Source organism: Phragmites australis, chromosome 7, assembly GCF_958298935.1.
Source record: "Phragmites australis chromosome 7, lpPhrAust1.1, whole genome shotgun sequence".
NCBI classification, from domain to species: domain Eukaryota; kingdom Viridiplantae; phylum Streptophyta; class Magnoliopsida; order Poales; family Poaceae; genus Phragmites; species Phragmites australis.
In genome coordinates this window covers 25296997-25323272 of record NC_084927.1, presented here as the reverse complement: position 1 = coordinate 25323272, position 26276 = coordinate 25296997, and the positions used below count along the sequence as shown (strand labels likewise).

Here is a 26276-nt window from a genome sequence, read left to right as displayed (position 1 = left end):
CCAACGGGCCCACAAGGCAGTAAGGTGAGGTGAGGCCAGGAGATAAGGTTGGCCCGGCCTATGCGGCCGTGAGGCGCTCAGGTGGCATTTGGATTGTTGGAAATGTGAGGTGGGTTTGGGAAATGGGAGGTGGGATGAAACATTTCCAATGTTTGGCTTATGGGTTTGGAAGTATAAAGTGGATTGGGAATGGGATATACAGACTTCATTTCCCACCATTTGAAACCTAGGGTAGGGGTGGGAAATATGTGGGATAGATGTAGGAAACATACGAAATTACATATTTGCCCTTTTATGTTGCTCTTCATTGGTTTTTTTCATTATTTTGAAAGAGTATTTTGGCCATTTGAACTTATTTTTCATATCCATATCCCATGGCAAACCAAACAAAGGAATAGGAATAAAATTTATAAACCTATCCCATACCCACCTTATTTTATCCCATCTCATTTTCCTTTCCCTTTCCCATGCTCCATCCAAATGTGACCTCAGGGAAAATAGAGAGAGGGAGGAGGGAGACCGGAGGCAGCTCGGAGGTGCGAAGCTAGCAGCAGGGGAGATGGGGGCACGACGACATGAAGGTGCAGCCGAGAGGACACCTGAGAGAGGGAGAAGGCCGGAGTGAGGCAGTGAGAGCCCAAAGGGAGATGGACGATCGGGGGAGAAGACGGCGCCAGAGATGGAGACGAGCCGAGCTTGCCAGCGGTGGACTCCGGCCAAGAGGCTGGCGGCACGACTGGATCCAGGGATGGGGCATCGGGAGAGATGAAGGCCAAAGAGCAGTGGGGTATCTTGGCCAGGCGGAGAGGAAGGCAAGCTGGGGCGAGATGGAGCGAGCGACGATGCAGGCCAACAGTGCGATGGAGAAAGGTGCGGCCAAGCAGTGGCGTGAGCCGGTGATGCAAGGGCAGCGTGACGATGCGAACAAATAGAGTGGAAGATCAGGTCGTCAGAGAGAAGACCGGAGCGGCGACGCGGGCTGGAGCATGACTGGGGTCGGCGGAGCAGCGCGGCGTGGCGCGCGTACATGGCGTGTGTGGCTCGACAACGGTTGGGACGGCGGCGTAGGAGGATGCGCGGGTGGCAGCACGACGGTGGCTCAGCTTGAGGCCGGGCTGCGGAAGGATGGAGGCGCGGCGCAGCGGCCTTGTGCAAGGGAGCAAAGGGTGCGATGGCACGCACAGCGGCAACAGCGTGCAGGTAGGATGGCGCGGCGTAGGAGGGGCAGAGAAGGGTGCTGAGGGTGAGGGAAGAGGGGAAGCTCACCGTGATGTTAGGCGAGATGGTGGTGGTAAGAGGAGGTCGAGCACGACGACTCAGCGGCGCAGAGGACAGCGTAGCGGCATGGTGACATGCTCGAGAAGACCAGGACGGTCGCGTAGCAGCTAGACAGCACGATGATGTGGCTGCAATGGATGATGGTGCACGCGAGCTCGGATGGCATGGACCTAGCTCGGTGGCAGTGCGGCTGAGTGTGGTGCAGTCACGAGTCACAGCACGGCAGTGGAGGAGGCAGTGCTGGGGACCTGTGTTGCTGCTGCTGCTTTTGTATGCTTGTGTGTGCTGTGATTGTGTGCATGTGTGTATGTATGGTGGGGAGAGGAGGAGCAGAGGCTTGCAGGTGAAGGAAGGGAGGAGGAGAAGGGCAAGTTGGTTGATCAAAGGAGTGAAGGCTGGTGTTGTGGTGTGAACACAGGAGGATAGTGGCGGCGTTGTGAAAAAAGGAGTGAAGGATGGTGTTGTGGTGTGAACACAGGAGGACAGTAGTGGCGCAGTGATCCTTGGCTGCTGCTGGTGGTGGGTGGCTGGTGGTGGTGTGGTAACAGAGAGAGAATGAGAGATTATGTATGACATATCAATTAATGAAAATGAATTTGAACTTGATTTGTAAAGATTCAATTTGAGTAATTCGAATTGGATCGGATTTGGATGATTCAATCGAATGTATTTGAATTGAAATGAGATGTATTGATGATTCGAATAAAAGTATTCAAAATTGAAACTAGATTGCAAAGATTCAATTTGAATAAATTGAATTGGATTGGATTTTGAGATTCGGGAGAGGATTTGAATTCAATTTGATTTGAGCTAAAGGAAAACTAAGAGTAGTTCGAAATTAAGGGACATTCAATTTCAAATCCCACTCAAAGAACCATAAAAATAATAAACCAATACATATTAATTAATTAGTACATGGAGAAGTTTAGAAATTAATGTAGTGCATTTTGGAATACTTAGCTAATTTAGCACATTTGAATATGTATATATACCTATAAGTATATATATACATATTTAATGTATATTTTCTTGATTTTAGTTGGTTTAATTAATTACAAAATTTTTAGTTTGGTATGAAATTTGCAATTAATTAATATGCTTTACTCAAGATGTTACATTAAGGATAATAATCATACGTCATATTTGTCTTATATTGATCTGAGCTTGTTACAAGGTGTATGTGTCTAACTTAGATAGATCTAAACCTAGTCGACGACTTCTTTGCTTGGCTTCGGGTGTCTTCTGGCTTGTCGAAAAGTTTGAGCGACTTTTAATGGCCCATGTCTCTTGTCCTCCACCTTAGACTCCGTATATACGGGGTGACGTATTCCCTCTAAAGTCTTCCTTCCAGTTCTTGAAAATAAATCTTTCTATTTACGGGATACGGTGGGTATTTACGGCTAGTTCTCTTTCATCTAGGGATCCTCTTTCTCGAGATAGAAATATGCCTTAAGAATTACGAGAAACTCCGGGGTACCTGAATATGGTAATTATTCAGTATTCATCATCAGTATAAGTCATATTTTTGTCCAAAACTTGGTGAAGTGCTAGATTATAGCATTATCTACACCGCACATTATTGTCATAATTTTTTATAACTATTTCGATAGTGTTTTAAAGATCGAGAGCATTGGAACGTAATATTGTCTCCCGGAGTCTATTTTTACTAACTTTCAATACGGCTGCATAGTTTTTTTAATTTTTTAAATTAAAAATATACAAATAAAAAAATTCCGGTACTGGTACCGATTAATATGGCCGTAACGCAATAACGTGAACGAAACGTGGACCGATTTCGCTGGATCGCGCGTGCGTGTCTGGCGCAGCAGCCCACGCTCCCCCACCATCCAGCTGCGGCCCGCCCACGGCGGCCGTCGCCGCAAAGCCTTCCCCGGTTTCCAGCTCCCGCGAACGTGCATGACCTCTGCTGCGCCGGTGCGCCCCACCGAGAAATTGGCTCATCGAGGAACAAGCCGATCACAGAAACCATGGACCTCGTCACGATCACGGCTCCAGGTAACGAAGGTAACAGGTCGGTTTGTGTCGTAGCTGCAGCCTGCAGGCTTCTTCTATTCCTTCTTGGAGAGAATTCCTTGCGGAGTTGCGTCATGATAAAGCAGCAACAACAGCAGCAGTGAATCCTTCGCCAACAAACGTCTCAAACGACTGAGCATCGTCCCGCCAACAATTGAACCCAGTTGCAGATGCAGACGAGTCAAGTCGGGAAGCTCATCCACCTCGCTCTCTCTCTCCTCTATTCTCTTCTTCCTCTTCCTCATCCATGGCAAAAAATTAGGAGGGAGGGCTCACGAGGGCTGGAGCCCCTACCCCCTGGATCCACCCCTGATTGAACCGAAGTCATTCACCTCATGAGGATTAATCATGATTCATTTCCATCAACAAAACCATATCTGATAACAGATTGAATCGATCTACAGGGCCATGTACCATGTGGCTTTAACAATAACAGCGGAGAGCCATATAACAAAACAAGAAAAATAAACAACAATGAAGCTCGCAAGGCTGGAAGAACAGGGAGAGTCTCTCATGTCGACAGGCTGCCGCCGCCCTGCTGCCAGAGGTTGATGATGTCAGTGGCCTGGTTGAGAAGGATGATCATCTGCTTCTGTGAGATCCACTCTTTCTCCTCCAGCTTTGCTCTCAGCTCCTCCCACGCGTCCTTCCGTGGCCAAAAGTAGTACGGGCTTAACGGGATGCTACCATAGCCGGGAACCAACTGGTCAAGTGCTATGCCGATGTTCTTCTCCATCCAGATGAACTTCAGTACCAGCATCGGATCCTGCCTTTCCGGCACTGTCACCTTATACTGCTATACAGAAAAGAATCATTTTACCTCGAGTTTCATTCCGGTAATACTAATTTTGTCAGTTCACATTACACAAGAGTAGCAGAAAATAAAATGTTTTACAAAAGCTCTTTTTGTCAGCTTCGTGACGCTTCCATCATGGACATCTCTTTACAAAAAACTCACTTGTTAGTACTCTGAGTGAGGGAAACTTTGGTATAAGTATAACCAATGCTCATTTTAGTTTATCATCAATCAATTCACTATGGACAATGAACATAAAGTCCAAGTATACATCTGAAGCTGTTGCTTAATTGAAAGCATAGGCGATTACAGACACTCTTTTCCCATCCACAACTTTTCGTGCTTCAGAACAAAAGAATGTTCATTTCTTGCTTACATCTAAGCAATACACATGGCACAGAATCAAGTTCGGGTAAAGGCTTTCAAATTCTTTTCAGCACTAGCATACACCGTATTTCAGTGAAGTCTAAATTTCAGGGTAAACACAGCCTTACTAACCCTTTTTTCTCGAGAATGTACCATGCACGTATTTCTTTAAGGAGACGATATAGTTTGCTACAACACACTCGACCCACCCTATGCCATTCTAGATCGCTTGAGGAGGCACACGAAACATTAAGGTCCTACTATAGGACTACGCAACGACCTACGACTCGACCAACCATCTAAACAACAACAACTACTCGACCAAGCCTCAGCCCTCTTCCGGTATGGGAGCCGGCACGACTTTGGTGAACAACTCGCGTCTGATAATAACCCCCTGTCTCCTTCCTTTGGAAGGGATTCTTCGACGGTGGGATGTTGGAGTTACACTCATGTCTCTTGTTTACCAATCTGCTACTCCTACGGGGCATAGAGTCATCATGCACCATCCGTCCCGATAGCGGACCATGAACGGAGGGTGGGGACCTAGGGCCCGGTGATGATGTTGGCGATAGGGGAGGTTGCGCGGAACCTGTGGCTCCGGCGGTTTGTGGGATTGGCATGCCATCGCTGACATTTGAATCGACCGAAAACAACGGGCTGCACACTTTTTCCTTTACAGGAGTTTTCATGACCTGATTTGAAATTCCATCCACGACAGCCTAAGGTGGCGGTGGAGGCAGTGGAGAGCGCACCGGTGAACGGGATGATGTGGAACAAACCGACGGGAGCCCCCACAGTGGTCCCAAAGGAGCCTCCTCCGTGTATGTCGTCAGTTTCCCGGTGCCATTGATGCCACTGCATCCTAGTGGTAGAGATAGCCACTCTCCATCGACGTGGTCGTCAGCGTCGCTCGCGGCCAACTTGCGACCATAGGGAACTTCCCTGGCAGTGCATGAAGTTGTGACACCATGCAACCCCCCATGGCCGCTTCCAGGGAGAGGATCTTAGCCTTTAGGCCCTTCAAGAGCAAGTGCTCAGCGACCACTGAGAGCATCCTCCTCTCCTGTTCCATGTCCAAGCGCTCCTATGTGACTTCTAATGGAGCCTCAAGCGAGAGAAAACCTCCCAACAAAGAAGACGATGACGAGAAGTTGTCTGCCGATCACCGCAGCACCCATCTGGACTGGCCACCTGCGCCAGATTTGGGGGCATGAACCCCTTCCTTGGGGTGGGTGGGCGCCTAGGCTGAGGAGGTCGTCAACGGTGGGGTATGGGCAACAGAGCCAAATAAGTTGCCGACGAGTGGTTGGGGTTGCTTGGGATTGGATGATTCCACATCCAGCGATAGCCAGTTGTCGGATGCGCAGCGGAGGGTATGGGGACCGCGGCACAGCAGATCCAGGTGCGCCGGGGTGGGGGACGCCATGGCCAGGGAAGCAATTGGCATTGTTCCACCCTTTAGAGAGCTGCATGAGGACCGCAGCCACATGCATGCGACCAGGGAAGAGGATGGCAAAGCAGATGGCAATGGGTTGTGGACGGGCTGGTGCGGGGTGGGGTGGGGGGAATGGCTGCCGATGGAGGGCGTGTTGCGATTGGGGCGTAGTGGGAGGGGATGCCGACACCAAAGATCCGGCCGCCGGCGGTGGTAGCGGCGGGACGAACCCTTGAGCGGTTTGCTCCTCATGACTTGAGAGCTCTCACGCTACCATCTTGCCATCCGCGACGTCGAGGAGGAGGGGATCAACTTGGGGTGGCGTGGGGAGGGGTGCCAATGCCGGAGCGGCGGCGGCGGTGTAACCCTAGCGTGGGTCCCCCCCCCCCCCCCCCGCCTCGCGAGAGGGACCTGATAGTTCTTCCGCTCCCTTAGTCAACCAGCTATATCCTAACTAACATGATTACTTGCGGTTTCAACACACCTAACTTCAGGGTAACACTGTAGTCTAGCCACCGACAATCGATCTTATTTTGAAACTAACCAATTCACGCACTAAAATTGAGGAATCAGGGTCAAATTAATTTACTTCGATTTTTACTGAACTCCTTGCGCACTTAAGAGGCACTAAAGAAACATAATTTCTTCCTGTAAACAGACAACGAATAAGCCAAGTAAGCTCCGACTGGGTTCAAAGGACATTACCTCCGCCCCTCCCTCCTCGGCTAACGCATCTCCATCCCCTCCTTGTGGCGCCTCTTCTCCCTCCCCGCCGAGCGACTCCTCTGCCTCGACGGCGTCGGCTGCGGCGGCGACGCTGCGGAGCGAGCGAAGCGGCAGCCTCCTGCTATTGAAGCTGACGCCCCGGATGCAGCTGGAGGAGGCGGCGGCGAGGGAGGTGGAAGGTCTGGGTGCTGGCAGGCGGGCGCGCTGGGCGAGGGCCGGCGTGGTGGCGGGGTGGACGGCCATTGGGAGCATGGTGTCTGTCCAAAGTTTTTCCTCCGCGGATAAGACGAAGACGGATGCTGAGGGAGCCTTCTTATCTTCCCCCCTCCCTGGACTGAGCTCTGGTGTGCTCGATCGAAATGGAGAAACAGAAACGGGCATGGATAAAAGCTGGGCCAGGCCGGTTATGGGCTTGGCCTTTTTCAAGCGCAGGCCCAATGGCGAAATACAGATCAATCCGATCTGCTACAGCTGTGACTGCCGTTTTCTTCCTCTGCTCCAGTGCTTCAGAAAATCAGAAAAAGAAACAAGGAATTCTTTTCCAGAATAAAGGACGGAAGGAACACTAACCAATACATAATCAGTATAATACACAATATTTATTGAAAATAAGAACAGTCACGAATCTTGGACGCTGGAATATTAATGAGTTCAGAGTTAAGACTGGAATAAAAAACTAAGTTGAAATGTGTCTTGATTTATATGTGATGAGTGATTGATAAAGTAGTTGATTTGGTTTGTCGAATTTTAGATTGCTTTAGTTTGGTTTGAGCATTTTAGACTAATCGGAGTTAGAGTTAGAGAAATGTGTTTGCTTGTCTTATGGTGTCGATGCAATTTGACGGTCGATAAGAGATGATCGGAGCTAAGCGGATACTTGGTGTCGAACGATCAAGGAGGCGGGTTGGAGTCAAGAGTGATACTAACTGTACATGTGGAGGTCAAGAAAAATATGAAACAGAGAATGAAGATAACGTGTTGACAAAATCAAGCGAAAAGGGATGCCGGTGTAAGTGACAAGACGGCCCGAGAGATTAAAAGTGTGAGAGACTTACTGACGGTGAAGATCACAAGACGGAGTACATATGTTGACATCAGAGCGCTTGCTTAAGATGTAAGTAAATGACGAGTCACGCTTTGAGAAACGTGTAGAGGGTTTCATAATTAGGTCTCAAAATCGTATAAGGATTGAAGGAGTATGTACCACTATCGCAAAGCTTGCGTTGAGATGAAGCTAAATCATGAAGTCACCGTGACCGTTCGATAAATGAAGCAAAAATAGACCAAAATACCATCGATGGTATGTATAAGTCTACTACAAAAGAAAAGAGTGGTATTTTAGTAACAAGCTCGGAAATATAATAGTCAAGTTTTATAAGCCTATAAATAAAGGGATATGGCTATGAAAAAGTTTGAACCAACCACTTGAGCCCCTTATGTCACCTATTTGAGAGTTAGTGCTGTGGTTTTAGAAAAGAGTAAGATGAGTTGTTTGCCCATGTAATATATGAGAATTTTTTTTAGAAAAAAATCCTTGTAATACACTTAAAATAGGACTGATCTCTTTGAGTAATGAAATTTATGTTTTTACATATGCTTGAATTCCTCTCATTATAGTATCTCTCTATTGGTTACCTTGCAAATTTATAAGTTTTTCTTTTTTTATTCTGATTTTTTTTATTTTTGTTTTTGTCTTTGAGCTACAATTTTTCAACCTTAGGAAGTTATTCTTTTTATTGCTAGAGTTATAAATGTTCATATACTCATATATTTGAGATGATCTTGAATCACCTTATCTCTAAGCCATCAATTTACAGAGTTGCTTCTTTTGATGACTGTCTTTTGTTCTTCGTTCAAGTTTTAAATTTTTATATTCAAAGACATATAAAATGGTCTTGAATAGAGTCTATGGTTCATATTTCATTAGTAAAGTTATGTTGCCTTAAAACTTTCTTTCTTGTTTTATATCTCCAAAATTTATGTTTCTGTTTATACGTTTTTTAGAAATTTTAGATGAATAAAGAGTATATCATCTATTTTGTAAGAAATTTATAAGACTAATAAGATGTCTATTTATTCTCTTCTAGTCACCTCTCTGGATCGTGCTTAGGAAAAATTATAGGTTCTTCCCAGTTCGATTAGATCCATTGTATTGCTGATGAAGATGGTTGTCGAATTACATAACCAAACAATATGAGAAAGTTGACCAGACAAACAGGCAACAAATTCTAAACTCGGTACACCATCATGCTCATACACGTTTAATCAAGTTACTGTCAGATTAACCCAAGAACGCGATTAACAATTAACATTAGTAGTTCAAACTTATCTAGTTATCTTATTCCCACAACCCCCCGCTGTGCCGCTAGCTATTTACTGTGTGTCATATGCGCCCGGCTCCATGCAGGCGCACACGTGCAGGACTCACCAGTCAGAACTCCGGCGCCGGCGAGTACGCCTCGGGTGCGGGATCCACCACTGACGTCGGTAACGACGCCGACGACGAGTTTACCAGGTCCAGTATGCTGTCCCAGTAGTTCTCCTCCTCATCTATCTCCTGTAACCCGGCGTCCGCCTCCGCGTCCCTCGCCACCGGCCTCTGGTCCTGGCTCAAGGAACCGTCGAGAAGCAGCCCCGTGAACCCCGCCCCGGCGAAGCCCGCGTCTGCGGCGGCGTTGAGGTCGCCCCACTGCTGCTGCTCCTTGCACGCCTCCGCGAACGCCTGCATGGGCTGCATGGCGGCGCGCGCGGCCGCCGCGGCTCCTTGCGCCTCGAGCACCGAGGCGAGCGCCGCGCTCTCCGAGAAGCTCAGCGTGGACGTCGGCGAGTCGAGCACGGGCGCAGCCGCGGGGCCCGGCAGGTGCGGCGCCGAGGCGGATGCGGATGCGGACGCGGACGCGGCGAGCGCTCGCAGCTTGGCCTCGCGCGCCAGGCGCGCCTCGGCCTCGAGCCGTGCGCTCTCCCACTGCGCCGTGTGGCTGAGGTGCGGCGCTGCATTGCCGTGCTGCGCGCCCCCGCCGGCGCCGAGCGCGTCGGAACGCGGCTTGTGCGTGACCGGGTCGATGCCCATCTTGGCCAGCCGCTTCTTGAGGTGCGTGTTCCAGTAGTTCTTGATCTCGTTGTCGGTGCGCTTCGGGAGGTGCGTCGCGATGGCCGACCACCTGCATACACGCCACGAAACTTTCAGCACTCACATCTACTCTACAAATCTGCATCAGCAGCGTAAGAAAAACACTTCTCGAAACGTAGCTAATCGTAGGCGTGCAAGAATTAACGAGTGCATGGCCTAGGACAGACACAACGCAGAAGTGACAGGAAGTGTGTCTCAAAATGGCAAGAGAGCAAGTGGCTACAGTGGACCAAAGCTCTGCCTTGGCCCACAACGATGGGGGCCGGCCTCATTGAATGTCAAGCTTGAATGCCAAATCATGAGGTAAAAAGGAAGGGAAATACGGGAGAGAGCTCCCATGGCCCAGCTTTTTCACACTTTTTCCCATGTTGATGCATATGCATTGATCAATCAATGCATGCAGCTCGCCAATAGCTGTCCGACAGGCAAAAGATGAACAATGCAGCACGATAGGGAAAGAAAACCATGGCTCCTTTTGTACTATACTAAGGACAAATTTCTAGCTTAGTGCCTAAATGGGTGGCTCTAGCTTAGTACCTAAATTCTGAGGAAAACAGTCCTTGGAATTGGAAATGCTCCCCATGTCGTGGTTCCCCTGGCCTAAGTACCCGCGCATGCATTACCCAATCAATCATAAACGTGGCAAGCAAGGCTACGGTGCAGCACGGCTGCTAGTGTGCTCCTGCCGATCAGCCACTAGAACTACCAGTTAAAATTCGTGCGGAGGATCAAGTGGTCAGATTTCCACCGTAACAGCACAACCAACTGAATTTCGGGTGCAAAGTACTAGGACGATGGATTCCTCACCTGTTGCCGAGGAGAGCGTGGAGCTGGATGATGGTCTGCTCCTCCTGCAGGCTGAACTTGCCCCTCTTGATGTCCGGCCGGAGGTAGTTCGTCCACCGGAGCCGGCAGCTCTTGCCGCACCGCTGCAGCCCTGCGAAGATTGCAACGGCCATTCGCATGGATTTCAGTGGCAAGCAGGACCAAAGAACTTGCAGAATGCAGGACTAGGAACTAGTACTAGCTAGGAAGGCCAAGGAAGAAGGACAGTGCAATGAAGCGAGCGGCGCTAGATAGCTCACCGGCCTTGCCGGGCAGCGAGCGCCAGCAGCCGTGGCCGTACTGCTCAATGTAGGCGAGCAGCTTCTGGTCCTCCTCCGGCGTCCATGGCCCCTTCTTCAACCCCTCCTTCTCGCAGCACGGCGATCGTCCCATCGCCCGCCCGTCTCTGAGCAGCAACAACTCCTCTCGCCTGATCTTCCTTCCTCTCGCGCCCCCCTCCTCCCTCCTTTCCCTTAATAGCCCCCGGATCAGCGTAATTGACTACGTGGGATCCTCCTTTTTTGGTAGCAGGGCACTGTGAGTGACTACGGGCGCGGCAGTGCGGCAGTGAGCAGGCAGAGGCAGAGTGCCAAAGCGACGCACTGATCACTGGGCTGTGTTGCGTAGCTTAGCTTGGGCGTGAAGAGGTCGGTGTGCGGCATAAATAGAGTAAGAGGCGCGTTATCTTCTTCGGGCACCGCGATCCCGTCGCTGACAGAGCCGGTGGGCCCGGATGTCAGGGTGCCGGGGGCGCGAGGGCAGGGCGGGGATTTCGCTCCCCCACCCCGGAGCGGAACCGTCGCTGCCAATCGCGATCCACCCGATCATAGGGCGCGCATTTAATCTACTCGGGGACCGGGCCGGGGTTCAGATGGTCCAGATTCCCGGGCTCTATTGCACCGTGAAGTGGGCGCCGTACGGCGTGTCGTCTTGCCCGTGCCTGTCGCGCGATCCGCCATGTGAGACGCCGACTGCTTGCTCGTACACGCAAAGCCATGCTTACGCGTGCCCAAGGCACGGTTCAGTGCAAGACAGCCGGTGAGCGGGCGCGTCCGCGACGGCGGCGGCACAGCGCCTCGATCGATATACTCGAGCATACAAATCACCGGGGCTGCGACGCGCTCATCTCTTCGTTGCACCAAATTGCAAGAAAAGCAAGCAGCGTCGCGTGTCGCCGGCCACTGAGTTAGCTGCGCCTGGTCCTGCAGCTACACACCGCGACGCTTGCAGCTATCGCCTATCGATACGCAAGGCTAGGGGCAAGGCCCCATCCGTTTGGACGATTGACTTGATGGCAACCCCGCGGCTTTTTTTGCTCATTTATTCCGCTGCCTGCTCATAAGTGGCGTCAGTTCCGGGCTCTTTCCTTGCTTGGTTCGGGATCCATCCCGGTGTCGGCTCCTGGTTACATGCATGCAGATTTTACTTGCCGTTTCCGGGGGTGGTTGACTGTAGCTAGCGTGATGGGCTGCAGTTCCTGATTTGTGAATCTCCTTTCAGTTTGAGCATGTGATCCCATATTGAATTACTAGCTCCATCTAGCCCTATGCGTCGTGGCTTTATGTGGTTTCCGAAGTCAGAGCAAACTCCGCAAATGGCTGGCTATCGCCAAATTTGCCGAGCTGGTCAAAAAATATGCCTCCAATCGGTTCTTCAATCGGCCTTGTTACTTTTGGCACTTTCGGCGCTCGCTATACGTAGGTTCAGGGAGGGACTAGCTATCTCCGGAACGGACGAAGAAACAAGAGGATGACTTATTGACTCACTTAAAATAGTGGTTTTCTATTACTCTAAAAATTATAGTATTTTTACGTGTTTTGTAATCCATTTGCAATCCATTTTAATTGGATTCATCCAAAAAATCTACTTTTATAACTTCTGATAATTGTTAGGACCTCAAATAAATTCCTAAAAATTTGAAAAAATCACTAATATTCTTCTTATGTGATTAAATAATTTTTAAAATTATTTTCAGCCTTAGGTTATATGGTAAAAAATAAGTTCATTTGTAATACTCTATTTATATGCACTTTTATCATTTCATGCGATATTCTTCTTTTAATTCAATTTGAACATATACAAAATTTAGCCGTTGTAAATATTTTTAATTTATAATATATTAATAAAATATAGATGAGAGGAATTTAGAGAGTGAGATTTAAGAAGTTGGTTGAAGAACGTAGAGGAATAGAGAGAATTTTTTGAAATGACTCTTCGTATAAAGATATAGATAATAAAATTTAGATAACCAGTTAGAGATGCTTTAGCTAGTGTGTTCTGGTAAGTACTCTGTTTTTGGGTTCACGCTCGCGAGACGAATTGTCTAAGGCAGATCGGCACCAATCTTAACGCAAACATGCCCAACTACGCTTTAATAAAGGAAAAGAACACCAACAACAGTGATGGCCGATGTCGTGCCAGCAGATGGAACACTCTGTTAATTCTTTTTTTTTTTGAAAGGACACTGTAAACACTGTACGCAGGATTGGCTTTTGCCGTTTATTCCGCTGTCCCCATGGCCAATTGCCGCGGCAGGACCACCAGCACCGCGGCAATGGAATCAATCGTCCCGCATGTGCGCCTTCTCTAATAATTACCCCGCTCGAGCTTGATCTCATCTTCCATCCCATTTCTAGACCTGAGATTTGATCAAGCGAAAGTCATATTTGTTTAAAAATTTTAATTAATTAATTATATCTGTCCATGTTAAGTTAAGTTTATGTTTGATTAATTGAATCTAAATTATATGAGTTGATATAAGGGTAAGATTGTAATTAATTACTTAAATAAAGATAATGTTATGATGTTATAAATGAATTCGTCTACATTCGCTAGATCAAAATAAGTTAATAATTTACCTCTATCAAAGTAGACTATAACAGTAAATACAAATAATTAAATAGAAATGTTATATATCCATTAAGTCAGAATGAAAAAAATATGGAAACAGCACACCCTAACGCGATCAAACCACCGTTTCAGAGACATGCAGGGCAGCACATGTGTTAGACCGTCCGTCCTGACCAGTAACCCCGTTTGATTTTTCCTATCATTCGATACCAACCATCACTGTTTGATTTGATGGCCTGCGTTCGTACGTTTGCAACCCTGGGAGTCGAAGAGTGGTTAAGTAAGGGTGTGTATAGTTGAATAGATCCAGATGGCTATCTATCGGAAGTGATGTTTGGATGGAAGGATGGTTGGATGGAGCGGCACTAACGATGAATATTCGCATAGGATGCTACATCGATCGATCCAAGCAAAACGGCCGAATGGAGTCGTCTAGCTTTGCTAGTGTGCTTGTGTTTTGTAGGCGTGCGTTTGTAATTTTCAATTAACTCTTAATTTTATTTAGAGATATAAAAAACAGTTTAAAAATTGTAAACGTGGGTATGAGCAAACTCGAGCTCACTACCAATATGTTTTAATTAGTTTATCCAAAAAAACAAAACCAATATTTAATTAAAATTCTAAAAAATACTATTTTTTATAACTTCTAACAATATTTAATGTCTCAAATAAATTCCAAAAACCTAGAAAAATCTATTAATATTCTTCTCATGTAATATACTAATTTATAAAAATATTTTTAATCCTAAGTTATTTGGTGAAAAAGTGAGTTTCTTTGTAATACTCTATTTATATGTATTTTTATTATTTTATGTGATATTTTTTTAATTTAATTTGAATTTAAACAAATTCAAACATGCATAAATTCATCAAAATACTTATGGAATGCATATAAATATGAATAGATCAATCTATCCACTCTAATTTTACTAACCAAACAGAAAATTGACTTATCATATCCACTCTAATTCCACTAATCAAATAAAAAACTAGCTCATCACATCCATTCTAACAAAACAAAAAATTAGATCATTCCATCCAAAAAATATGGATAAATCTATCCCATCCAACCTCGTTCTACAACCAAACGCACACTAAGATAGCAGTGACCGATGAGCGAACTGTTTGGTTCTTGCCAAAAACTAAGCTAAAATTTAATTATGTTTGGAAAATATGGCTTTTGTTTGGATTAAAATTAAAATTTGGCCGTGTCATGAAAATATTGGCCGTTCAAATTTTTTTATAGCATAATTGGATAAGATTTTGACATCTAAAATGACAATACTGATTTTTAGTCGGTAAAAAATTTAATTTAATTTAAACCAAACACTACTTGATATTATCAAATTTTAACATGACTCCAATTTTAATATAACCAAATTTTAACTTAGTTTGCTAAGACGAGAACCAATCAGCCCTTAGTAAGCCGGTGTTTGATAATTAATGGATGCAGTGGGCAAAAATTTCAATGGCCAACCGAAGTAGATAAGTACCATTAGTACGAGCTAACCTGTGTCTAGCGACTCTAGTCTGCAATGGAAAAGGGGACCCGATGCGTCCTTCCATTCCCATCGCCTTGCACCGTTTCGGAAACGCGATGTGGCCTCGCCACCAGACTAGATTGGAAGACGACGTTTTCTCGGACGGGGTTCCAGAATTGCTCGGTCCTAGGAACTGAAAGCAATGTGTGTGGAAATGGCCACGGCATTCATCAAAAGAAGACGCGCCAAATGAAGTAGTACTAGTGTGAATCAAAACCATTTGCCTCTAAAATGTGCCTGGATGCAGCCTTTCTTCGTGTGCCATTTAGCTCATTCAAAGAGGAAATGACCCCTCGAGAGCTAAGCTGCTACACACACGAGCAGTTCTTTTTTTCTTTTTACAAGATGCAAAGGGGGTGTTAATCACTTAATCCTTCTGTTGCGTTCACTAACAGTGGTCCCTGCCGATGGGCCAAATTCAGGGTGCACATTTCCTCAACAAAGGAAACATCAGCCGGGACATGATTCCCAGTGGTTCCCCTGTAAATTACTGCTCCAGCTCCAGCTGGAGATTTCACCGATGGAGTTCTCAGAGGCTTCAGACCAAACAGCGAACGCACAGCATGCAGTGACAGTGCCCAGGTGAAGTGTGACTTGATTCAACTGTTGGTGTACTGACAAGTCAATGTTCATGCTGGCTGGCTGGACCAGCAGATTGACATCGCAGGAGGAATCTCATGGCTACAGCGCTGGAGATTTGCAGCCATGAGTACTGCTGTACGTGTTCTCCGAAGACGGAGCAAAAGGTTTCTTTTTTAATTAGAAAGGGAAATTTATACTATTAGACTGATAGTATACTCCAATGTACAGTACATGGACATGCTAGACCACACGCCAAGGAACATGCAACGCAGGAAAAGCAGCACTTGAATGCGTCTGCGGGATCTCCAATTATTATTGGGCAGAAACGTGGGCCTGGTAAACCTTTCTAGGGTCCTTTTCTTTTCCGCTTCTGTGGGTTTTCTGGCTTTCGGCAGCAGCCTGGGCTGAGCAGACAAATATTAGGCGTGTAACCTTTTCCTCTTTTTTATTGCCATTGTCCACATTTAAAAAGAAACATTCGCTATTTAGGGACACGGTTAAGCCAACGGCTAGCTGGTATAGATTGCTGAAAGCATCCTCGTTATACACCTTTACAGCTAGCTAATATAGATTATTGGAGATATTGTTATTATAGCTTTCATCGATGTATATAGTTGTTCATTATAGAAGTATGGATTGTGGGAGAGCACTGAAGACTGGTATATACACAGATTCTTCTCCAGGTTTTGTTGTAGTTCATAATGCTAATAAACATCACATTTATGCCATTTTAATGGTTGTTTTAGTAGTTACCCAAGTTAGGTACTACTTCTGCAATGATCCTAGAAGAGCTTAGGTCTATAGGAGTTTAATACCCTATCTAATTGTGTCGTTTAGTCTAAACTTGCTTCAAATTTGCAACATCACACCATTTTGTGTGGTCACAGTGTACCAAACAATTTAATGCTATGATCTTGGCAATATACAACATGAAATTCTGTTGTGACAACTGTACGTGAAAGAGCATCAACCAAAACCAAAAACTCAACGGTGGCTAGCACCTAAGTGTGGTTGATGCAAAATAAATATGGATGCTATTGTTGTCCGGACAGGATCCAAATGAGCTATTGGAGTCATATGCTGAGGTGATCAAGGAGAGTTCAATTCAACCAGTGGTATAGTTGTACAAAATATAACTGAGCCTGAAACTCCGGAAGTGATGGCTTGCTTGGAAGCGCTAGCTTTTGCCGAAGATTGTGGCATCCGGAGAATGATAGTGGCCTCAGACTCTCTAAGTGTTATGAAGAACATTAAGGAGATGCCTAGATGTTCTTATATGATGGTTCTCCAGGATATTCATGAGAGGTCAAAATCTTTTGATTGTATGTAATTTGCACACGAATGTAGGGAATGCAATAGAGAGGCTCATTATCTCAATAAGTATGCTTATACTCTTGGGGTAGGCCCACATGTGTTGTTTGGCTCCCCTCCTATTTTCTTGGATGTAAGCATTCCAAATGAGAAATAAAATCCCTATCTTCCTCTAAAAAATGAAAAATAGGGATTTTTAAAATTATATTTACTTTTTATTAATATTAAAAATTATGACTCTATTTGTAAAATTATATAAATAGACCCTTGTCGCCTAATTAATGGGCGAGAAGGCTTAATCGCCAAACAAATGGGTGACTTTTCCAAATATCACCTTTTTATTGAGCGATAATTGCAAAAATCACGAAAATAATGAGTTATTTCCCTCATCCTTTAAAAATCATTGCAATAGTTAAAAAAATCTTAAAAAATTGTAGGTGTATAGTATGATACCTTCAAGTTCTCCACAAAATATCAGTCCAAATAATGGCTTGTATAACAAGAAAAAAGACAAATTTATGCTTCCCTGAAATTTGTCATTTTTTGTTTTCATTGTACAATTCATTGTTTGAGCTGAAATTTTATGGAGAACTTGAATATAGTATATTATACCCTACCAAATTGTTTCAGAGTTTGTTGTGACTATTTGGATGGTGTGTTTGAAGATCTGAGAAAAAAAGGCAATAGTTTCCTTTTTTTTTTGCACAAATCACCCAATAAACGGACATTTTTTCCTGTCGCGCCATGTTTAGACAACAGGGGTCAAACAGATGCCTAATAATAATAATAATAATAATAATAATAATAATAATAATAATAATAATAATATATTCTAAAAAACTGAAAAGTAGTATCCGCTTCCTGCCGCCGACTAGGCCTGCCGGCTCCCCGCTTCGGCCCCCACCTGCTCGTCCGCTCCTTGCAACCAGCCTGCCCCCATCCATCGGCTTTGTCCACGGTGTTAGTCAGAGACTCAGAGTTGTCCTCGTCAGTGACCATTGGTGCTGGACGTCACGCTCGCCACACCAAGTCTCAAGCGGAAGCATTTGAAATTCAAGTTGAGATTTCGAGTCCGACTTGAAAGTTTTGAATCAAAAGTTGTACTCGAAAGTATTCCCAGAATTCCAATCCAATGAACTTTGCTGCGTTTAATTTCTCTACGGTTTATGCAGTTTTGACATCAACGTATTGAATCTACTAGCACGCCGTGGAGACGCAACGTTTTCAGGGTGAAAACAACGTGCCGATCGGTACGTTTGCACGCGTATCCGCTGGTTTGTCACATGTAAAACCAAGACTAGACTTCAGCCTCTTGAGCCATATCCCCATCGATGGAGACATGTGCACTTCCCCTGATAGCCACATGGATCCCGACCCGTGTCGCTGCGCGATCGAGATCCCTACCCTTTGCCAAGAACACCTGCATCAGTAGCTGAATGAGCTAGCAAGGCTGGCAGGCCTGTGCTGCCTCTGTGATAGGTAGATTTCTAGTTATTACCAGAAGCTTACAAAATGCCGAGAGGCTACGAATATTTTCTCGTGGTCAGATCGTTGGCATGGCTAGGCTTGGCAGTTCCCCTGACACTCACCAAATTCCGAATCTAACACTACGTGAAAAAAAGTTTGTACCTCGTTTAGCTCATTTGTCTATGATAGAAGTTTTATTGAAATGGACAATTTTTACAGTGCAAAAGAGTCCGTCTGTGGATAGATAGATTTCTACAGACGGATGACATAAGGATCTGACTGTGATATGTATTTCATTCAAAATTAATATTGAGTATATATTTTGTTTCCTCCAGATTCAACATATTTTCAAGACAGATTTTAACATCATAAATTTCAACAATATTTGAATTAATACAAGTCTAATATTTAACATAAATACAATAATATTATCAAGTATGATATTTTTACATCACAAGCCAAATATTCAACACATGTATTATGTCATCTCCCGCTCACAAAGCTTTGGATGACTAGCCAATTCAACTCTAAGGTCAAAGAACCTACCACTCTTGTGAATGACTTCGTGCATGATAAACCAGCACATACCACATTGGACATTTTGGATATCTTCGTCTTTGAGCAAGGTGCGGGTACATTCGATCATCCATGTTTGAAATGAAAACACAACTAAAAGAGTTAAAACACTACTGACAACGAAAACAGAACCAAATAAAAATATGCAAGCGCAATAATGACTTACATCATCGGAACTTGTTGTGTACCTCCCGTTTACCCTAAGAAACTAACGAACATAGTATCAACAAAGAACGGTGTTAAAATCTTATTTGTGACACTTCAAATAAAAGTGCAACATATTCGTTAGTTCAATAAGACTCTTCGTCATAAGATATAAGCATTAGAGGTGTGTTATTACCGAAAAAGTGTGTACAGACTATCATCACTCTGGCTTAGCTATATCATGTATCGCACCTTTCAGTATGTACCACTTGTAGGCTCTATTCAAATGCCAATAAATAATTATCAATTCATAAATGATTTATAAGAATTTTATGTATGAGAATTTTTTTTACCTTTGTATAACATCGATGAGATCTTGGTAGGATGATTATGGGAGATCGACTGAGTCAAGGATCATGAGTCTACTCGATTTCGGCATCAATATTATACAAATAAAATAGTCGCTACATAAATACTTATATTAGATTCTTGATCGACTAATTAAGTATGTTATCTTGGTAGATCTGTATCACCACGCAGGCTGATTTTCTAACATATGGCAACGTTATAACATTTATGGATTTGCTTATTTAAAGGTATGTTTGAAACACAATCTGCACACTGAACACAAGCTTGTAAATGTGTTGAATATTTTTCTACACGATGAGATTTTTTCCCCCAAATATCTTTCTGAATTCGCGACTCATTTGTTGCACATGGTGTTCTGAATCGCTACAGCATTTGTAGTTGCATGTTGCACCCGGAGCATCGATGGATTGCCTTTCATCGGACTTGTGGACTTCTCACCCGTTGATATTTGCTTCTGACGACTGAAACGAACAGATCAAGGGCGTCATCGTGATGAACGGGACCTCTCTAAGCAATCACCGTAGGAGACTAACGAGACAGCGACTGTGATCAATTAGGACGTGTTTGGATGCTGCACGCGCGGAGCAGCACGCCGGCCTAGCTCCGCGCGTGCAGCTCTGGCCGTTTGGTTGCCTGCATCTTCACTCGAGCCTGTATCCGTCTGTGCACCTGCACCTCCCCAGCCTGGCCGGTGGGAAACGTCGGAATGGCCATTTCTCCCGGGCCAGGCCAGTCACATGCAGCAGATTAGCGTTAACAATGGATAATTAGCAAATATTAGCTCATATTAGTATATTTTAAATTAGATTAAATTTTAATATGATAAATTAAGTACTATATAGTGTATTTATGTAAAATAAATATCATGTTAACACTTGTTTTTTTATTTCAATTTTATACAACGTATACTCATGCGGGCAACCAAATACAATCTCTTCTCAGTCAGGCTGAGCACATGCAGCCAACCAAACAGACTCTACTGCATCTCTCCAGCCTGTCTCAACTCAGCCTGTATGACTCATACGAGTCAGACTGAGGACATACAGGCAACCAAACAGACCCTTAATGATGACAGTCACTGCTACTAGAGAAGGACAAGAGAACCTCTGTCCAGCCACGGTTTCCGTTTTCAGAAGCTATGGTATCTCGTCTCTGTTGCCGACATGGTGATGGCTTCGACGTGCAAACCTCTCATCGCCCCGTTTTCATTCTGGATCAGAAGCTGTAAATTTCGTGACCGACGCCCGTGCTAGAACGTTGAAAGAGGAGTTAAAAAATAATAATCCTCGGTTCGATGAAAGGAAGCACTAAGGAACGGTACAAACAAAGAATCACTCTATGGAATTGGTGTATATCCAATTTACATTGAGAAAAGATAATACTACTATTTAACACAGAAATAAAAGCATGTGTTGTGCTTGCCGGCTGCCTACTCGATGCAACGTTATTAAACTACACAATGCTTTTTAATCTATTAATCTAATAAGAATTTTGAAAATTTTCAATGTTTTTTATTATAAAATTTAGTTATTGATTAATTGGATTTTACATGGACTTTTTATTTTGGTATTTGATTTTTCTTAATAATTTTATTTTTTTCTAAAACTATATTTGATATGGATCCTTCTTTGTTCTATTGCAACCCCAATTTCAATTATTATTAGTTTTATTTTATTTTGAATCTTTATTTAGATATTTTGCTTCTCAAACCGTATGAAAATTGAATTGTTAATTTTTTATAATTTTAATTTTGAATTTAACTATTTATTAATTTTATTTGGTGTATACTATTTGATTTAATCTAGATCGTTAGATGTTCGTAACAATGAGTAGTCTCAATCTTTTTCTTTTTTTGATTAATGTGGTAATTTTGTGACCTTAGAGCGAACATGGTCACTACTTTTAACACTCAAATAATAATATAACTACTAAGATGGTCTACGCTAATAGCGTTGCTAGCCTTGCTGTAATATTTTGTGACAATAATCTTTGATTAAAAATTTGTCTCTTTAGCTTTTTATGAGGTTAGTGTTATTTAGTTACAAAACGTATAAAGTTAGAAGAAGAGATAAAAATTATGTTAATGAAAGAGAAAACTATTTATGCTCCAAACTTATACCCAAATCGTATACATGTATTGGTTCGATTCATATACATTTTGATCAGCTACAAAAATTGGCCGTTAGGAGTAGGCAGCCCAACCAAAATCAGAATAGGTTTGACTTATCCGCGTATTGTGTCATGCATGTTATTTGCCTGATGCAACGGCCTTAAACTACACAATGCTTCTTAATATACTATCTTAGTAAGAATTTTGTTTTTTTTAATTTTTTTCATTATGAATTTTAGCTATTGATTAATTGTATTTTACACGGACTCTTTATTTTAGGTATTTGATTTTTATAATAATTTAATTTTTTTCTAAGACTATTTGATATGGATCCTTCTTTTTTCTATTCTAACCTAAATTTCAATTATTATTACCTTTTATTTTATTTGGACTTTTTATTTAGATATTTTGCTTCCCAAACTGTATGAAAATCGAACTACTAATTTTCTAAACAAATAATTTTGAATCTAGCTATTTATTAATCGTATTTGATATGGACTATTTGCTTAATCTAGACCATTAGATGTACATAACAATGAGTACTCTAGATCCTTTCTTTTTTGTGATTAACTTGGTAATTTTATGACCTTAAGAGCGAATATGGTAGCTTCTTTTAACACTCAAATAATAATATAACTAGCAAAGTGGCCCGCTCAAATAGCGCGACTAGAATCGCTAGAACTGAGTGGTGAGCCCGAGCTGCTGGAGTGATGGTTGGTGGCCTCTGAGTCGTAATCGACCGACTCCCCTATGGCGCGGCGACATCACCCACCATCTGTCATCTATCTAGACCATACCCTTGTTCTTGTATAGTGTCGTGCAAGCGGCACCATGTGCTCATCGAAAGTTAGTCTGATCATCTATCCAGACCATGCCCTTGTTCTTGTATAGCGTTGTGCAAGCGGCACCATGTGCTCATCACAAGTTAGTCTAATGCCTTGTTCACCAGTGTTGGGTCCCTGATGCAAAACTGGAACTCCCAAGCCACGGCTCCGATAGCCGTCGAGTAGGTGGAGGTGTGCCACCAGGTTGTGGTAGCACACTAGGCGGACCGTGTCCTTGAGGAACGGTGACACCTTTGTGGTTTAGCACTGGCTCCATGCCTAGGTACATATACACAAACCCAGTCCAAGCTTATGGATCACCTACAACACCGGCTTTAGTTGGGAATGTCTTCTTGTCTAACATGTCAAATGCACCAGGCATCTTGGGTATGGTTTCATGCATGTTCATTATATGAAGTGTGCACAAGCCCACACATAGGCCTAGGTAGGAAAACACGCACAATGGTGACTTCTTACCGTTGGATGACACATTCATGCTTGTTTTTGCGATGTTGAACTCATGCGAGTGGTAGTTACGCTCAATTGCTCACCTCATCGGATTCTTGCTCTTGTTGTGGTACTGGTACAACTCCACCAGATTCCACACCTCAGTGAGCACCTGCTCTCTTGCCGAGTACCAGCACCAGCGGCACTCCACATCCTTTGTCTGTGTACGACTCCATGAACCCACATCTCCACCTTCATGCTGTCACCTTCTTGCCATTGGAACTCATCTGTGTGATGTCAAATGCGCTGAACATGGCAAGCACGTAGGCCAAGTATCAACCCATGACCATCACTCACTCACACTCACCCCTACAGCTCATCGCCTCTGCCATTGTACAACTCCACCAGCTTTTGCACCTCAGTGAGCACCTGCTCCCGCGCCAAGTACCGGAACTAGTGGCACTCCACATCCATGCCTATTTACAACTATGTGAACCTCGTATCCACATTCACATTGGGCTTCAGGTACAGGATCCCTAGCTGGCTTGGCAGCTTCTTGGTCACTGTTAGGTCGGCCACCTGGTCCAGACAGGTCACCATGCAACGCCATGAGACGACTATGTCTCGATGGTGCATGCATGCCATCTCCTTGTTGATGGACACAACCATGAAGCCAGTGAAGGTGGTCATCTCACTCCACAACTTGGCATCGGTGGACGTGTGCTTCCGGTTGCTGAATTTGAGGTGCTTTACAGGAGACTATGTCAATTCGGTTGGACGGCCTCAAGTATTGTCATCCTTGTAGAGTTGTAGTTAAGAAGGAAGTTTAGAACACCATGTCAAGTATATGATCAAGTGTGCTGATGTAATCACGATTAACTAATTTAGAATTTTATCATCCATATCAAATTCTCGTGTTGTCTAGTGAAGAGTTTCCATGGCTAAATTTATGCTCCCGCACCGCCAAGCATTGATCTCTTTTTTTCTTTCGCTCATACTAGGCGGCGAGCAACATCGCTGTTGCTGTATGCCAGTACATAGGAGCCCTCGTAATCAAGGGTCGTTGGCCATAGCCCTACGTATTTGCTGACCCAAGCGGTTTTTACCAAATTGGCGTTGTGTGGCTCGACGTGCACCATGGCATAAGCTCTCGCTCCAAATTGAACCATCTATTAGCATAGAGTACATACATGAATGCATTACTGCTCTTCTCCAAATTGAAGGATCTAGCATGCCCGCTCCCTATGCTTGAGCTCACACCATCTTGGCAGCCGTTTATGGGCAGGTCGTCACTACATGCGCGTCCGTGCGCCGGAGATGGACGCCGTGAGTGCTTTTGCACTATCGCTGCCACCGAGATGCTGACCACCATGTCGTTGCACTGAGCATGCGTCCACACCAACTTTGTGCCTAGCAGCCCGCCTAAGCTGATTAGTGAAAGAAAATTGTAGGTCTCGGCATCTTATGTAGCCGCTGAATCATGTTTGGCTTATCTTTTGTCAGTACCGTCAAAAAATATAGATAGATAGACGAAACATGGACTCTTGTTTAGTATTTTGCTTTTCAATCTATATGGAAATTGAACGGCTAATCTTCCATATCTTTAATTCCAAAATTACCTATTTATTAATCATATTTGATATTGATTCTTTGGTTAAATCTAGACCATTTGATGTCATAATAATAAGTTGTCTAGATCATTTTCTTTTTTTTAGATTAAAGTGGTAATTTCGTGGCTTTAAGAGTGAACGTGGTAGTTTTCCCCCTCAAATATTAAGATAATATATAGATTCGAGACAAACTTCCCTTTACGTATCCTTCTCTTCAAGAAAAATGTAAATTACTGCAGGATAATGAACATAGGCAGTGATGGAAAAAAAATTCTTTTAGAGTAACCTAAATTAAAGAGGATTTTTTCTTACCTAATCTTTTTGTACTTGTCCTGCCGTTGATTAGATGAATGTCAATATATGATCATATGCAACTCAATTCTCTATGGCAAAACCAAGTTATTGTGTGGTCTTGTAAGGCTCAAACAATGGGTACTCAATCTCACAATTGACCTTTCTTAGGAGGGCAATTGCTTTGTGTAGTGATCTTAAATATTAGAAGTTAGAACCCACATATTCTGCGTTGCGGTGTTCCTATTCCCTCAATAGCGATAGGATGGCGCGTCATACATGTCCGGAGCTGCTCCATCTGCTCCTCCTCCTCCTCCCCTTCCGTGTTGCCATCGCCTACACTTTATCCCTCTCCTCGCATTGATTCACCATGGCCACATCAGACTTTATCCATGATCGATCGATGCTAGCTGATCTTTCATGATAGATGCTTCCATGATCTTCATCTTGTACAACATTGATGTTGCTAGCACCTACCAACTATTGTTGTGCATGTGCACTTGCTTGCGGCAGTCGATCTATCTGCTTGTTCGCCTGTTGCTACACGCTCGACGGCGTGTTTCTGCTCACATCATGGTTTCACATCATGCCTATCCTCTGCAGGGCACCCAAGGACACGACTTGTGATGCTATCCGGTAGGAGAACACGTTATGGGAGAGGTAGATGCGATATGATCGAGTTATCTTTGCATGGAGGGTGTTGATCCTTTTTGTTTTATGGCATCGATTGTTTTTAACATTTACTATGATAATATAGATAGATAGATGGAATATGGACTCTTTATTTAGATATTTTGTTTTTCAATCTGTATGGAAATTGAACTGCTAATCTTTCATATATTTTAATCTTTTAATTCTGAAATTACCTAATTATTAATCGTATTTGATAGAGACTTTTTGGATAAATCTGAACCGTTAGATGTTCATAACAATAAGTGATATATAACTTTTTCTTTTTTCTGATTAACGTAGTAATTTTTTGACTTTAACGAACATGAAAGCTTATTTTGTATTTAAATATTAAAATAATAGATAGATAGATTTAAACATCTAGAACTAGCGCAGGTGCCCTCGCACCATTCGCGAGCTCCTCTGCTGTCAAGGGCGAGAAAAGATCTCCGATCGATTAGTTGACCTAACGGCCCCCTATTGCCGCAATATTAATTATCATGAATCGGAGCCATCACGATTCCGATCGACAGCAACACGCACGGGCCCGGCGGCCGTGGAGAAGCCAGCCAGCCGCCATCAATCAAGCCGTAGGGGGCCTCGCGTGACGTGACAAAGAGTTTGCTCCTGCTCGTATCATAAGCGGCCGCGGCGTGGAGACAAGGCACGAGAACCGAACCGGTGACATGGGCGCTGCGTGCACTTGTGCAATCCTAAGATGTGTGTGGTCGCGATGATGGAACCGTGGGAGTGATCGATCACCGGTCGGGTTTAGCTTCGTGCCGTGCGTGATGGTTGGGATGTGCTAATCATGGGCCAATGATAGCAGCATGATAATGCGTAGCCTCCTGAAGCAACACCCGAATCAAGGTCTAAATGCTAGATTAGATAGGAG

The 26276-nt window shown here is 44.1% G+C and overlaps 2 protein-coding genes across 3 annotated transcripts; both read right to left on the bottom strand.

The window, feature by feature from the left end:
• Positions 1-3648: 3648 nt before the first annotated feature.
• On the bottom strand, positions 3649-6974 carry LOC133924359 (small ribosomal subunit protein cS23-like). Of its 2 annotated transcripts, none has more exons than XM_062369850.1 (2): positions 6615-6974; positions 3649-4108 (listed from the first exon to the last, which is right to left on the bottom strand). In XM_062369850.1, the coding sequence occupies exons 1-2, from the start codon at positions 6885-6887 to the stop codon at positions 3824-3826; spliced, it is 558 nt and encodes a 185-aa protein (XP_062225834.1). In that variant the 5' UTR covers positions 6888-6974; the 3' UTR covers positions 3649-3823. The 2 variants fall into 2 exon arrangements, with proteins under 2 accessions (XP_062225834.1, XP_062225836.1); XM_062369852.1 differs by having other exon boundaries at positions 3649-4105; positions 6615-6970.
• A 1315-nt stretch (positions 6975-8289) lies between these two features.
• On the bottom strand, positions 8290-11221 carry LOC133924358 (transcription factor MYB16-like). Its single transcript, XM_062369849.1, has 3 exons — positions 10851-11221; positions 10573-10702; positions 8290-9796 (listed from the first exon to the last, which is right to left on the bottom strand). Exons 1-3 carry the CDS (start codon positions 10981-10983, stop codon positions 9067-9069), a joined length of 993 nt encoding a protein of 330 aa, XP_062225833.1. The 5' UTR covers positions 10984-11221; the 3' UTR covers positions 8290-9066.
• Positions 11222-26276: the final 15055 nt, after the last annotated feature.

Excerpts from the sequence above, each read along its gene's own strand:
- LOC133924358 (XM_062369849.1), bottom strand. The coding sequence starts at position 10,983 with ATGGGACGATCGCCGTGCTGCGAGAAGGAGGGGTTGAAGAAGGGGCCA. Across the intron at positions 10,703-10,850 it reads CTCGCTGCCCGGCAAGGCCG|GGCTGCAGCGGTGCGGCAAG; the intron begins GTGAGCTATCTA and ends CAATCTTCGCAG. Across the intron at positions 9,797-10,572 it reads CACGCTCTCCTCGGCAACAG|GTGGTCGGCCATCGCGACGC; the intron begins GTGAGGAATCCA and ends GCGTGTATGCAG.
- LOC133924359 (XM_062369850.1), bottom strand. The coding sequence starts at position 6,887 with ATGCTCCCAATGGCCGTCCACCCCGCCACCACGCCGGCCCTCGCCCAG. Across the intron at positions 4,109-6,614 it reads CCGAGGAGGGAGGGGCGGAG|CAGTATAAGGTGACAGTGCC; the intron begins GTAATGTCCTTT and ends TTTTCTGTATAG.